This window comes from Fistularia commersonii, chromosome 33 (assembly GCF_037954325.1).
Source record: "Fistularia commersonii isolate RoL2024-O1a breed Wild chromosome 33, RoL_Fcom_v1.0, whole genome shotgun sequence".
Lineage (NCBI taxonomy): Eukaryota > Metazoa > Chordata > Actinopteri > Syngnathiformes > Fistulariidae > Fistularia > Fistularia commersonii.
In genome coordinates, this window is record NC_141316.1 from 2925476 (window position 1) to 2940915 (window position 15440).

The following is a 15440-nucleotide window of genomic DNA, read 5'->3' on the forward strand; positions in this document are numbered from 1 at the left end:
TGAATTAACCCGCACACAAGTTACCATGGCGACCATTCCAGGTGGCTACTTTTGTTGTTCGCTTTTGGTTTCCCGTCTGTCTTATGCTGGGCTTACACCTTACAATTTTCACAGTAAAAGACTTAAAACTCTGGTCATCTACGACTTACAGCAGTCGTAGATCAATCTTTTCCTCGTCTCGGGCTTACGACAACGTAAACCGGGTTTGATACAACTGCAAGTCTTTCAGTATATACGGTGATGTAACACAATCAACATCCCATTGATGAGCCACAACAAAACTGGAAAAAGGAAACCTGGTAGGCAAACACTCATCGGACCCGTAACGTTGGCAGAGACAGAATTTGTCGGCGGTATGGATGAGCGGAACGGCGAAGGACGTCCCGATCAGTATGGACCGTCCAGAGAGGGGACTGGATGGTGGAGCTGTGGGCAGAACAGCCCGGCTTTTACGATGTCAACTCTCCAAAGTATCGTAACCAAATTGAGAAGGAAAAGAGATGGACTGAAATAGCAGAGCTCTGCAAATACCCCCTGAAAAGTTTGCATGGAGGGAAAAATTTCCGCAATTAATGATTCTGTAAGATTCACAGTCTAACTTACTCTCAGTCTCAGCTGAGTCTGGGACTAAAACTCTAATAACTTGTTTTTAGATGTAAAGCGGGTGTGGGATGATAGTTTTCCACGAGTTCTTTTCAAAGTCTTTAGATGTATGGGCGGCATTAAAAGAATCGGATTCAGAGCACTGGCCAAATTCGGGACTTGCAGGTACGGCATGGGTCACATGATGCAGAACGGTAGACATGAAACCAACTATCCCACTTATAAACAAACATAACTGGATGATTGAATCCATTTTTCCTCATTTACATGAATTCAGGGCTAAACCAGATGTTAGCAAGGGGATGCCAGCACTCATGAGCACAGAATGGTCTTCGCTTGTGATTCTGTATCCATATTCATAACCTCCGCTTTTTGGATGTTTAAGATGATTCAAGGAGAAATGCTGAGGTTTGGCCCAGTCAACCTTGATATTTAAGCCCCGAACTCACGCGTGAGACGGCGACCGCATTCGTGAGCTAAACATAGCGTTTTAACTAACGAGAAACACGTTTGTGTGATATGACACAATCTTTTCTCTACAGCTAGTAGACTGTTCATACCTGTTTCCATCCCATAATTCACCCTTCATGTATTTGTTCCATTGCAGCTCGGTTCTTGTCAATACATCAGGCCAATAAAACTCAAGTGATCTGCAGTGAGTGACAGATCTTATGTCCCGGCCTGTTATGTGAAACACGGCTGCCTAGCAACCGATCAGAAAGAGTGAGTCACACTCGGCTTCTGTGATCCTGATGACGGATGATCACGCAGCAAGCGGAGCACGATGATATTGTTCGCTGACTCGTGTTTGTTCAGTTCTTTTTTCCGACAGTTATTTCTCCAAATGAGTGACCCCGTCAACTTTTACGTTGACGGGGTCGATTCCGACACGTAGCGAACGGAACGCTCGATTTCCTCTGAGCCTCGGGACAGGTGCGGGATCAAAAATGTCAAAAAGGCGCTCAAAAGCTCGTGGATGTGGAAAATTGGTGTGACGCGATCCGAGCAAGTCTCACTTCGATGGAACGCCTGGCTCTGCGCGGATCTATTTTCACACGTCAGGGGTTTAAAAGGGTCACTTGCACAATGCCACCAAAGGCGAGGCGTGAAAATGAACGGCGGTTTCGCTCTCCTCCGCATCAGCTGCGCGCCCGGCTGCACGAGCGTGTCTGAAAAGACTATATTTCCCACCGGTGCCTCGTACCTGTGGAAAAAATATCCTAAGATTCAGGCTCGCTATGCAGCGTTCAAGCACACGGGCTGCTCCGAGTCCTTGCAGATACAACGTAATGTTTTCCACTCCTCATCGGGGCCGAAGCAGGTCACTCTCTATTAAGGCCTCAGCTTCCGATTATTTTCGTAATTGAGTATAATATTGAGATTACGAAATAGGAACGTGTTTTGAGCGTGACCATTTTCCAGAATGCCTTCTCATCTTTTTGCCGTTTGCAACCCGTGAGGGCAAAATTGCAAGTGTACTGTTTTCCAGCGCACATAGAAACATGAGTGTACATATATTTGAATCCAAACTTTAATATGTGATGGCTTAAACTCTGCCGCAGCAGACTGGGGATACTGAGGTGCGCCCAGAGCTGGCCCAGCGCAATGTGGAGCCCTTGGCAAGATTTTATATTGCGCCCCCTCCGTTTACATGCGCTTACAAAAAAAAATGGCAAAATCATTCTTTTTATCATTGTATCAAATTTATAAACTAACTCCTTCTTCTTCTTCTTTCGGCTTTTCCCTTCCCACAGTGAATCAGCTTTCTCCATCTAAACCTAATCTGAACCTAAACCTAAACCTAAACCATCTAAACCTAATCTAATTTATAAACCAACATGTCATCCAATTCACATGCTCAACAAATTAAACGTGGATTTACTAGGTATTACCATTTTTAGTAATATTAATTGGGAATTGCTTTACATTTGAATCAATGTAAGCTTTTCAAATTCAAGAGGTCATAATAATAATTTGTTTTAATGGAATTATATTTAGAAGGTGAATTTTTCCCCAATTTTGTGGTGCCCACTGAAGGCCACAGCGCCCTTAGCATTTGCCATTATTGCCTATCAGACCATCTTTGCTGAAATAATATGGCAGGTCGCTGTGAGAAAGCAACAGTCACATTTCTGCAAATGTTTCCTCAGAGTCCACCTCAAGCCTAAGATTCTACCCATATACATTTTATACCTGAGCAATTTTTTTAAGTGGCATGGATTAGCTCCAACCCAGCAACATAAACTCCAATAACTAGATACTGTATTTTTTTTTTTTTTGTTGTTGTTGCAATGGAGTTGTTGTATATGCCAGTATCTATACCAGCCATTTTGAGTAGTCTGGATGTGGTAATGCATATACAGTTCAGAGTAATCTACACATACATATTTAGTATATTTTTCACACAAATTATCCATCAGGCAAGACGCAAGGATGTTGGAATCCGGAGATTACATGGTCTATGTGAAGTCTTTGTGAAATCTGAATGAAAACGTGGAAACATGAAACATGAAAAGCATCTGATTCCGACAAAAGTCATGAAAAAATTCTGCAAATCAACCAAGACAAGGACACTTCTACCACTACTACTACTAATATTAATACTACAATGGCTATGACTACTGATACAACTACGACCACTACTACCACTACAACTACTACTAATAGTAATAATAATAATGAAGTGTAAAACATAATCTCAATCTTTTGTGGTGAGCACTTTGGCCCCACAGCACGAAGAACCCTGAATCGATTCCGATTCCAAGTTTGCATGTTCTCCCCGTGTTCTCCGGTTTCCTCCCACAACATGCAGCAGGTTAATTGGAAAAAAATGGGAAAACTTGCTACGAATAAATGAGTGAATGTCGTCTGCCTTTGTATGCAAGTAAAAAAAAATCATATTAACAGGACACTCATAGGAGATATACAAATAAAATAGATAGATGCTACGTCTACCTCTATTCATAACAATAGTATTAGTGTTAATAATACATCCTCTCAGCATTTCCCACTATTTGGTTCTTAAATATATATAACATGTATAAAGATTTCTACATTCGTCATTCATCTTTAAGCGGTGACTCTAAGTGACCTTTTGATGAGCTCCTCCAGTCCACCCCTCATCTTCTCCAGGCCTCCCAAACTCTCCTGAGTGGATCTGACGTCGCCCTCCAGCTTTCTCCTGCCGCGGTCCAGCTCGCCCCGCTGATAGCGTTCCTGTTCCAGCTGGAGCTCCAGCTGAGCGTGGAACACACAGACAGGGTCGAAATGTAAAAAAAAAAAAAACACACAGTGTCATGAAGTTCACTCCGGAGGTCATCGGCATTGAAAACCAGACAGATATTTTTATTTTCTGTGCTAGAATTGGGTGAAACTTTGCAAAAAAAAAAAAAAGTCCAGATCTGTAAGTCTAACATCACGGCCTTCAAATTTTTTTTTTTTTTTTTTTTTTTTTTGGTTTGAAAACACATCAGAAGAAAAAATTGTTTTTGCTGGATTTTGAGGAGCGAATCCAAGTGACAGCGTCAAAGCTGCCCGTTCTCCAGCAGACTCAGCCCAGTCTTTTTTCGAAACTCACATCAGATATACTCAACCGTGATCTAATGTTACAACTTTTATGCGCATCAAGACATTTCTCTCTGTGGCTTTGCCCTCAAATATTCCACAGTGTCACGTCAATTTTGCAATTTTTGCTCAGAATCAAATCCTTCTTTCCATTGGATGCATTTTTTTTTATTATATCATTTTATTTCATAATGTGAGTTTAAGGCTAAGTGTGTCAGACCTCGCTTGTAAAAGCTGCTTCCATTTCTCATGAAGTGAATTTCGAAGGAGACAGAATGATCTCTCTCTGGCCGTGTTCGGTCTTTACTCACTTCCTGTGACTGTTTTTCATGAAAATTCGGTTTCATGAATATCTACTGTAACTTTACCCCGGCTCTCTGAGAGGCTCGCCGTCTACTTCTGTCTTTGGATCTCCTCCACGACATCGTCAGAATTTGGTAATAACACTGATGTTTGGACCTCTTGACATTCTGGGGGTCCCCATTAATCATTCGGAACCCCATAAATATGGGAAAATATATCCCATTAAATAAATGAATAAATAAATTCCAGAATTATTACCCTGCAAACTCATAAACTAACACAAGCATTTTAACCATATTTGCCAATCGTTAAATACGGCAGTTTTGTTCCAGTAATCAATATCTTCGAAATCATCATTTTGCAAACCATTTTATGCATAAAATTACATGTGCTCGGGCCCCCCTGGCATGCAAAGTTGCAATTAACTCGGTTAACCTTGAGTTTCCATTCCTCATGTTACTCTGTCTGTGCATAACATTAATGTTATGACAGCAAGCAGCCTGTCTATCAGTTTGTCAGCGCGTCTGTCTGATCCTTCCGCCCGCGGGGCAGGTAGATCAAACTGCGATTCAAACACTGAGGGCGGAGAATATTTCGCCGTCGCCTTGATACCTATTTCGGAGTTTTATCAAAACAGAAAATAATGGAAGAATCATGTACATGTGATGCAAGTAATTGCTTTATTTCTGAATAAAAAATCTTAATTTTGAATTAAATCCTTCTTTCCTTTTTTTATCGATGCCGCTTATCATGCACTGAAGGGGGCACTACAACCATTTACACATCACAGGGGAACTCAAAAGAGAAAGGGGGTTCCCTGTGGGAATTGAACTGCAGACTTTCTTGCTGTGAGGCTAAAACGTGAACCAAACCAACCCCGTGTCATTCTAATGTAAAAACTATTCTTGAAAAAAAGAGTTTGTATTCATGTTTCAACCTTTTTATTGTATTTAGGACTGCCTTGCTTGACTGTCCCGAGCATGCAGCCCCAGTGGGTGAATCAGAATAAGGGTAACTTTATTTGCAATTTAAGGGCACATGGGGTACCATAGCAACCCAGAGCAGATCCATCCATCCATCCATCCATCCATCCATCCATCCATTCATCCATTGCCTGCCTATCCTGGAGCATATCCCAGCTGTCAAGAGGCGAGGTTCACCTCTTCGGTCAATCACAGGGTCATATACAGACATACAACCATACAAGTCACTCAGTCATTCGGGGCAAGTTTCCCAATTTTTTCCAATTAACCTGGAGAACATGCAAAAATATTGATATATGAAAATAAAATACAAAATTATGGTAAAAATAAGATAAAACTAAGGTAAAAATAGAAGTGAAAATGAAGTGAAAATTAAAGTAACATCTGTAAATAAACCGTACATCTGTAGTATGTGGCCGGAAATGAAAAAAAAATGACAATCAGTCACCCGCTCAAGCTGCTAACCGGGCCATCGGAGGGGATTTTGGATTCGGGGTGTTGGCCGATTGCACCCGACATGCAGACGGGAGGAAACCAAGAATCAAACTGCCGACCTTCGGACCAGAGGGACGGTCCGCTCCTCCGGCTGAGCCTCAAGCAGCCCCCGTGAGTGATTTCAAAGTCTCCTGGGCGGAGCTGCACTTACGTCGTCCACTTGCATGTGCAGCATGGTCTTCTCTCTGGTCAGCAGGTCCACCTTCTCCTCCTCGCTCTGCAGGTCGTGGACGGCCTGCTGTCAGACACACACACAAAACACCTATGAGACCGAACTGCATGTGTCCTCCTAAACCTGCCGTCATTTGTATCGGGATTTGGAACAATGACTGTCTTGTTGCGCGTTGAACTTGACGTGGTCTTTCCATCGACAGGAATCAAAACTAAAAGCCACGTCTCATCGTACGGAACAGCTGTTAGAGCCCCCGCGATAATTTCTCCATTATCTGAAACATTTGCCCAAATTGTAGGATGATAATGATGCCGGCTTCTAAATCGTTACCACAGATCATGGGAGGTGGACGGCTACTGCTGCCCCCGAAAACATCTGAGAGAAATTAGAGACTCTTATTGCCGCCGCAGACTGCGATGGGGTTGTCGGGGGTAACGATTCTTCTAGATTTCGCGGCATCTGCTCCGCTTTTGAAAAAAAAAAAATGTAGATGGGGAGCACATGTTTCGGGGCCGGCGGGCCATATGGTTTAGTTTAAAAAAAAAAAAAATTGCACGTCAGTGGACCTACGGGCGAGGTATCGGTCTGCGGCCCGATAAACGGGACAAGGTTATCAATTACACTAATAAACAATCACCAATAAAGCCAAACATCGTTCCATGGCGTCTGAGGGGCGGAGGTTAGCAGAGCTGGACGGTTGTTTAAAGAAAAGCATTTGAAGGACAGATGGGAGTAAATATAAGAGTTCTGGCTGGGATGTGGGATTGCTTTGAATAAGGAACAAGAAAACTGGCACTGAAAAGTGTTTACGTGAAACGCCGTCTTTTACTTTGGCTATAGTAGGACCCCCTCGGCAGCCTTTGCCAGCGAGGAGCAACACTTTGAATGGCTTCTTGACATTATTTGCATTTGTCTGGGCAACCAGGCGCATGAAATTTGAATTTGTCCATTTATAGCCAGGAGCCACATGTAAAACTCCAACCATAGATAACAACTGCTGTTCACTGTCTTTGTTTTTGTTTTTTAAAAGACACAAAATTATTTCACTGTCCACCTATTTTCATAAAAGACTGGGAACCAGGTCCAAATCTATATGAGAATAATCCATCCCGTTACCTGAATAATACTCTTAGTTGTACAAACACAAATAATGAAAGTTATGAAAAAATAAAAAACTGCGTTTCAAGGTCAAAAACGGAGACAAAAGTTAATCTGAAGCTCAGGTTCCTTGCTTGACTCAATCAATGTCCAATAAAACAGAATCTCCACTGATATGACTGTGTATATATATATATATATATGTGTGTGTATATGTATATGTATATGTATATGTATATGTATACATACATATACATATATGCTTATATATACACTGCTCAAAAAAATAAAGGGAACACTTAAAAAACACATCCTAGATCTAAATGAATGAAATATTCTTATGAAATACTTTGCTCTTTACACAGTTGAATGTGCTGACAACAAAATCACACAAAAATGATCAATGGAAATCAATTGTATCAACCATGGAGGTCTGGATTAGGAATCACACTCAAAATTAAAGTGTAAAAACAAACTCCAGGCTGATCCAACTTTGATGTAATGTCCTTAAAACAAGTCAGAATGAATCTGTGTTGCTTCCTGAGTGGACACTATGATTTCACAGAAGTGTGATTGACTTGGAGTTACATTGTGTTGTTCAAGTGTTCCCTTTATTTTTTTGAGCAGTATATATGCATACTGTAGATGCATGTATATATGTAGACATACATACTGTATATGTGTGTTTGTATGTATTTATACACAACCACACATATACATATACATATACATATACATATACATATACATATACATATACATATACATATACATATACATCCAATATCCTTGTTACACAACTGTAATTAAATATTTGGATAAATGTGGGTTGGGTATGGATGTGTCTTATGCCAGTCCCAGATAATGATTGTAGGTTCTAAGTTCTGCAATCAATCATTTCACAACTACGACCCAAACTCACAGTCTGTGTCAGAAAAGAATTACAATGCACAATGCAAACAACTCATCTTCCATTTCTCTCCTGTGTTGATAAAAAGATGAAGTGAAAAAGATAAATAAATAAGGTGACCATCCATAAGCTTGGAGATAAGGAAAGACCCCTCGGTCAGCAGCTCCGGCCGACGCGTCCCCGGTCGTCTTGGCGACCCACTCATACAAAAGTGGGGCAGCTTTGTTTTATCACTATTTCTAAAAACTGTATCCATTTCCTTTTATCTCCCTGTCCACCGTTCTGAATACGAGCCAAGGAGGATCTTCTGGGGGAACGGCGTCCTGCAGGAAGCATATCAGGTGCCACCGTGCTTTCACATCCGTTTATTACGTTCTAGCAAAGTCATTCACACCCTGAGAATTAGTATTTTTTAAAGATATCAGACACATTTTGACCCAACAAAAGGACTCTGTTCTTGGCCAGTTGGGCCACTGAAAGTCCTTCTATAAGCAAAGCTGTGAGGGTGTGTTCTTCTGAATTTGAAATAGATGCTTCTATTAGTGTGTGAAAAAGCTGTTGTGCGCCAGCGTGCACCTACCTGGCCGAGCTCCTCTAGATGTTCCCTCTGTTTTCGGAGCTTCTGCACAGCCTCCTCCCTCTGAAGGAGCTTCTCTGACAGCCTCTGGACCTCACTTTCTGATGACTGGCGAGCGAGGGAGAGGGAGCGAGAGAAAGAAAGAGAGAGTGGTTGATCTCAAATCAGATTAGATGGATGGACCAAAGTCAGAAGTTACACTCAGTTTGTTTTCATCTGTCCATTAGAGCATGTCATCTGATATTATCTGTGTTTTTTTAAACAGCTGTGGATGTTTCGGTGTTTTATCCTCAGCAGGATAAACGAATAAAAATCACGAACTCAAAAAAGAAAAAAAAGGCCTTCCTTTTCAATTGTATCTGGCTCAAATGCTTCTTTTTGCGGGCACCAGAACTACGAGTACTATTTGTACGTTTTTGCTGTTCAAAGAGCGGGAATATCTGTTACCGTTAACCTCAGAATAAACAGATGATCCAATGCCGCTCGTGGCTTTGGCTTCTTTGGATGAAATGCTTTTTGTCTCTACGTGAATAAAAAAACAAACAACCGTCACGGCAACGACACGCAAAGTCATCTTTTTCTTTTTCCCGCGAGCTCTATGTCGGCTCGGGTGCCGCCAAACAGGCCCGATCCCGCGGCCACCTTCTCCCTCTTTCACGTTATCTTAAATCAATAGCCAAATAACCCATCCAACAACCCATCGATTGCTTTTTTATGATCAACGAGAGACGATCAGATTATCCCCGGCACACAAATGGAGTTGCGGTGCATCACTGAAGGAGATAGCTTATCAATCCTCGATTGCACCCGAGTGGGTCTTTTGGATAAGCGGTTCTTATATTGTGTTTTTTTTTTTCATCTATATTTTGAGAACGCTCCAGATTTCCCGCGTCCTCAGTTCAATAAAGGAAAGTTTAAGTTTTCTTCTATCCGCCGGTGTTGAAATGATTCATGGCGGGTAAAATGACTGCAGCCGGTGCAGGATTTGGCCGGATCGCCACCTGAAACGGGCAATGGTTTCATGTCGGCAGTTTACCAAAGCTTGTTTCTGCCATTGACTGATCCGCTTCATCACTTCAGATATATTTAATGCCCTGTTTTTATTAAAGGGGGCTCAAGGGTAGCTGCATGTAGCACATCGGCTCAGCACTGAACCTCAACACCCGCGATGCATTAAGGTGGAAACAGAAATCTGAGAGAAAGATGAAATAAACCTGGGCGCAAAAACAGCCAAACTGGAGAAACGGTTTGAAATGTCTGACAGTCAAAGTGTTTTTTTTTTTTTCATTTCTTTTTTTTCTTAAATTAAGACCAGACCAGACATCAAATCCGCCTCAAAAACCCATCGAAACATTTCTAATTGTGTTTATTTTTTCCTCGGCAGTGACAGCGCTGAGCTTTCACAGAAGGGGTGTGTGGCTAACAGTTTTAGCGGTGCTAATCTAATTGCACATATATCCATCTTGGCAGGAAACAAAAATAATATTTCTAAAACCAAACAACTGCGTCTGATTATTATTATTATCACTATTTTTAATCTGTTATTTATTCATGCATTTATTTGGAATTGAAGCTCGCAAGCCCACATAGACAAATATAGATACATATTTCTGCTGTTATGTTAGAAAGCCTCATAAATGATCTTGTTTTTTATTTTCCTTTTTCTTGGAATTTCATACACACACATTTCTTATCTCAGTTTCTAAGTAGGATTAATTTGCAATTTATGCAAATTAATTTTAATTTGCATAACATGGTAGTTCTATCGGCTCACTTTCCAGTTATGTAGTGAAAAGCCCATAATATTCTACCTGCTTGGCCTGCTCAAATGCAGTGAGGACGCCCTCCAGCTCCTCCAGGTCTCTCCTGAGGTCACTGCACTCGGCCTGCAGCCTGTCCCTGTGGAGGGCCAGCTGGGTGGAGCACACCTCCTCCTTCTCCAGACGCTCCGACAGGTCCAGTAGCTGCTGCTCCAGCTGGACGCAGCGCTCCTCCGACGCCTGCTCGTTCTCCTGTTCCTGACATCCAGCAAAGAGAAAACATTTCACGTGTTATCTCTTAAAAATCTCAAAAATGCTGAATCTGCACGTCCTGGTACTGATTTACGGATATCTTAACAAAGTAAATTTGGTTTAATGCTCTTTAAAGCATTTTATCGTCTTCCATAATTCTGCCCAGCCGTCACATTCTGCTGTAATTTCTGTTTTTTTTTTTTCAAATCCAGAATTAATCAATAAAAGATTTGAGGGCCAAATCCGTTTGAATCAAAACCAGGTTTATGTAAAATCTGCGATTTTAAAGGATTTTTTTGGAAGTCCAGCTAAATGCGCTCCGAAATTTAAGAAAAAAGGGTCATTTGCAGCAAAGCAGTCTTCTGGAGTGCGTTGTAGACCAGCATTGAGCCCAACCATCCACCAATTATGAAAGAAACGACATTTGATTGCATTATTAGTCAATGCATTTGCAATGAATGTTATACAAATTATATATATAGTAATTGTCAAAACTAATAATCAACCAATCCCTGCAGATTGTAGGTGTTCTTGCCAGTGCCATGGAGTGGAAAAAACAATATAAAATTAACTATATAAGAAGTATAGAAAAGTTGGTCATAGACTTTCGTATTTGATTTTTATTTATTTACTATCTATTATTATTTATTGGTTTATTTTGCTTTTTTTGTGAACAATATAATAACTATATATATTTTTTGAATTTACATAGTAAATTTGTAAAATTGAATGAATCAGCATAATGGGGTAGGCATATAAAAGGATGTACTTCTTCGTACTACTCCATTTTGAGCATGTTAGGAGAATGAAATGTATACGTGAATAAAGTGAAATGTGTGTTATTGTCAATGATTGAACATCTTTGAAATATAAATGCATAAAGAACAATAAATTGAAATAAATCACAGATATGATCGTTTTAATTTCAAGTCTTATTTTGAAATGCTTTGTTGATCGGTAACACAATACGGATACAAGAGTAGCTGCATCAACATGAAGGATGGGAACTACCAAATGGATTTCACCTTCGCATGTCCAGATGGATATACTATACTCGTCATAACAGGAACTGGTTTGAAGAAGTGAGACGGGAAAAGAAAAGGAGGGCCGGCGGTTGAAAGAGAGCAAATCAATTAAAGTCCCAGAGATCAACAGTGAACCGGAGAGGGTTTAGAGCAATAGCAGAAACAGCAGTGAAAATAGACTCTTTGGTCCATTTAGGGATCTTACCGCAGATTACGCCATAAAAATCCGACCCCTCTGCGATGAAGAAAAGGTCCTTTTTGCGAGTTAAAACCTTTTTTCCTTAATATAGTTCAGCCGCGCAGTGACGTGTATCGCTGACTCGATAGGCGACTTGGACCAAACACCAGACCCGGTCCATAAGAGGAGAGGAGCGACGGGATCGCGGCGCCTGCTCTGGTTAGTCTTAACTTTCTTACCAGCCAGTCAGTCATGGGCAAGGCATTTGGAAGGAGCAAATAGGATACCTAAATATCTGGGCGTTTGTGAAATTATCAGCGACCACATTTCCATCGACGTTTATTTCCATAAAAGTCCTCGGTTTTGCTCTCCGTCCCGGCCTTCTCTGCACGTCCTCCCGCTATTTTTCCCCCTCCGCTGTTTCACTCGCTTTGATTTCACCCGGCTTATCGTATGGACGCAAGTAAAGCTACTTATAAAATGCCTTACTTTCGGTATGCCAAATAAACCAGAAGAACTTTTGATTTATTGTTAATGGGCTCTATCCAGACTCAACAAAGGGGCCAATAGCAGCGCTTGCAGGATCTTCCAAACTGGACTTTTGATTGTTCATTTATTGGATTTGTTGTGACTTGTGACCAGGATCGAAGGAGCGATTGAGCGATGAACCCCAGCTCTTACCCAATGACAGCCAGGTCAGTCTCCAGCACCCCCGTGACCTTCAGTGCAGGATAAGCAGTAAAGAATAAATGAATGTGTCTTTAAATGTTGTCCTAAATGAGGTCCTAGCCTAAATCAACTGTTCTCTTTTCATTCGCATCATGACCTGTTTTCATATCACATTTAGACAAAGCACGAGATATTTGGAAAGTAAATAACGCCTACATTTGCTTAGCTTCTTGATTTTTTTCCTTGCTTATGGGGCTTGACATACATCTGATTTTCACTCATCCATCCCAGCTGTTACTGGACGAGAGGCGGGGGACACCCTGGACCCGTTTCCGGTCCGATACCAGAGCCACATATAGAGATGAACAACCATACACTCATTCAATCACACATCTAGGCACTATTTCCAATTTAGTCCGGTTAACTTCAGGTATCTTTTTGGACTGTGGGAGGAAACCTGAAAAACTGGGGGAAATCCACACAGGAAAGAGGAGAACACGCAAACTCCACCCAGACAGGGCCCCTGTGGGAATGGAACGAGGATCCTTTGTGTCATGAGGCGAAAGCGCTAACCAGTGCGCCACCATGGTTTTCACCCTCCTGTGTTGACCCCATTTTTTTTCATTAATTCATCATCTATACCGTTCTCCCTGGACTCAGGGTGTCAGGGCTGCAGGAGGCCAGGTTCTAGGAGGCTGGGTTCAACATGGACCGGCCACCAGTCAATCGCAGGGACGCGTATAGAGACATAAAACTATTCACTTTCTCGTTCACATGTCAGATACAAACATACACCCATCTACTCATTCATTCATACATCACATCAAAACAAAAAAAAAAAAACATTCATGCTGTCATTCATAAGTCGATATAGATAAACAACCATGCGTTCTTACATTAACATGTCGTATACAGACAAACAACCGGTCACTCTCATTCACATGTCTGGGGAACTTTGGGTCTCCAATGAACTTCCTGCGTGATTTTGGACTGTGGGAGGAAACTTGGAGGAAACGACATGCAAACCCCGGATAGAAAAGCCTCCCAGTTGGAATCAAACCAGGGACCTTCATGAGACAGATGTGCTAACAGGTTAAGATAACTGTTACTGACAAAATCTCAATGGACTTAGTGCAATAAAAACAAACTATGATGAAAACTGATGACACACAGATCTTCAGCCCCTCCAATGAAAGCAGAAAAAATGGCCGCCAATGAAAGTGTGAAACGAGTTTCTTGGATGGTTTGGAGGCGGATTCTAAATGCCACATTGGTTGGGAAAAGCACTGCAATGTTACTCGACAATTCGACAATATCGACCTATTTGTCGACAAAACAATATTTGACAGAATGTGTTCGTACTTTCAGTGCTTTTCTCAAAACCCTTTTTTGACTTTCAAGTTCTACAAAAAGCCAATCAATGTTTTTAAACCCTTTACAAGTTGCAAATCAACAAAAATCCACAACCGTCCATGTGCGACACGCGCCGACCAACGGAGATTTACCCACAAGTGCCAATCTCTGCTCCATGGAGACACTGTAACAATCCCAATCCAGATCCTCCGGCTCCAGTTCCTGACCAGGATCGCCGCCGGCGTCCTCTCCATCTGAGAGGGAGTGGCGTGGCCCACGGCTCGCAGACATTGCCTCCTCCTGCGTTTGCACACTCGCCCGCGATCCCTCTCTCCTCGCAGCTGTTCTCGATCCAGGTGTTGTCGGTCGTTCTTACCCCCGGCAGCTCCTCTCCGCTGCTGCTCCGCTCACCTATCTCCGCCTCAGTCACGCTACTTGATCTGTCAATCCTCTCTCTCGGCTTTTCCTCTCACTCTGTCTCTCTTCCTCACTGACTCACTAGCTTTTTCTCTCCTCTCAATCAACCATTCATACATATTTCCCTTTCTGGTTCTCAGAGACTCCACTGAATTCCAAACACCCACCCACACCCAAGCATGTTCTTCCAACTCGCCCGCTCTCGGCCCCGGCTACTTGCCAAAGGCAGGTGACCATCAGGTTTATTTAACCAAACTACCCATCCCGCCACCTTTCCCTGCACGGTAGTCCCCTCCCCTGGTGTTAACACGCCTTCTTCAAGGGTAAGATTTGTTTAAGAAATCCGTACAGTCGAAGAGAGCGGACCGCAGGGACAAGAAAACAAGATTCCAGACTCAGGGTTAAAAAACAAACAAAAAAAAAGGGCTATTCTTCCAGGCTATGTTATAATTGTCGTAAATGTTTTGCGCCCACATGCTCCCCCCCACAAAGCCACGGTATTCATGTTGGCAGGAACAATGTAGCATATTGTGTTTTAGCATCAAGTGTGGATGTTCTCTGCAAATGAAAACGCTGAGACCACAAACACGAGACTTCACAATACCCCTATATAGGAAGAATGCACAATAAATATAATTATTGATCTGTAATACTTTTATTTCAGACTGCAACTGAACTGTTGCGGACTGTGGTTAAACCAGAAATCCGATTTCACACACGCCACGCACTCGTCACTACTGTCTTACGAATTTCGTTCACAAACAGATCTAAAAGCTCACTAATGATAATGATACGCATGGTGTTATTTATTAAAATGAACTGTAAACAAAGGGGAAAAAAATGTGATTCCCCAAATAAGAAACCCCCAGTTGCCAGAGACTGTTGAGATTCGCTCAAATAAGAGCAGCAGCGCCGCTCCGGTTGTTCATTTGCAAGCCGGAACTCCAAACCAAGGCACCGCTTGTCGGAAATTCTGGAAACGATGGCGTTGGTAGTAGAAGTCAGCGGCGCGCCGGGCGCTGCGAATAGTAGGTCACTGCTTTTCTCCCTCGCAAAGTTTGATTTCAAACGCAATGACTTC

General features: G+C 42.0%; 1 protein-coding gene across 2 annotated transcripts in view; it reads right to left on the reverse strand.

Moving 5' to 3' along the window:
• LOC147214674 (putative uncharacterized protein MYH16) overlaps positions 1–15440 on the reverse strand; it is a 67055-nt gene that overhangs the window by 28224 nt on the left and 23391 nt on the right. The window contains exons 1-5 of one of the 2 annotated variants that reach the window (XM_086140219.1): positions 14099–14841; positions 10517–10723; positions 8709–8813; positions 6100–6186; positions 3695–3840 (exon numbers count right to left, since the gene is read on the reverse strand). In XM_086140219.1, coding sequence (XP_085996345.1) covers positions 3695–3840; positions 6100–6186; positions 8709–8813; positions 10517–10723; positions 14099–14233 — 680 coding nt within the window. In that variant the 5' untranslated portion in view covers positions 14234–14841. Of the gene's footprint in view, positions 1–3694; positions 3841–6099; positions 6187–8708; positions 8814–10516; positions 10724–14098; positions 14842–15440 lie in introns of those variants that run through there. The other variant, XM_086140218.1, reaches the window with a different exon arrangement.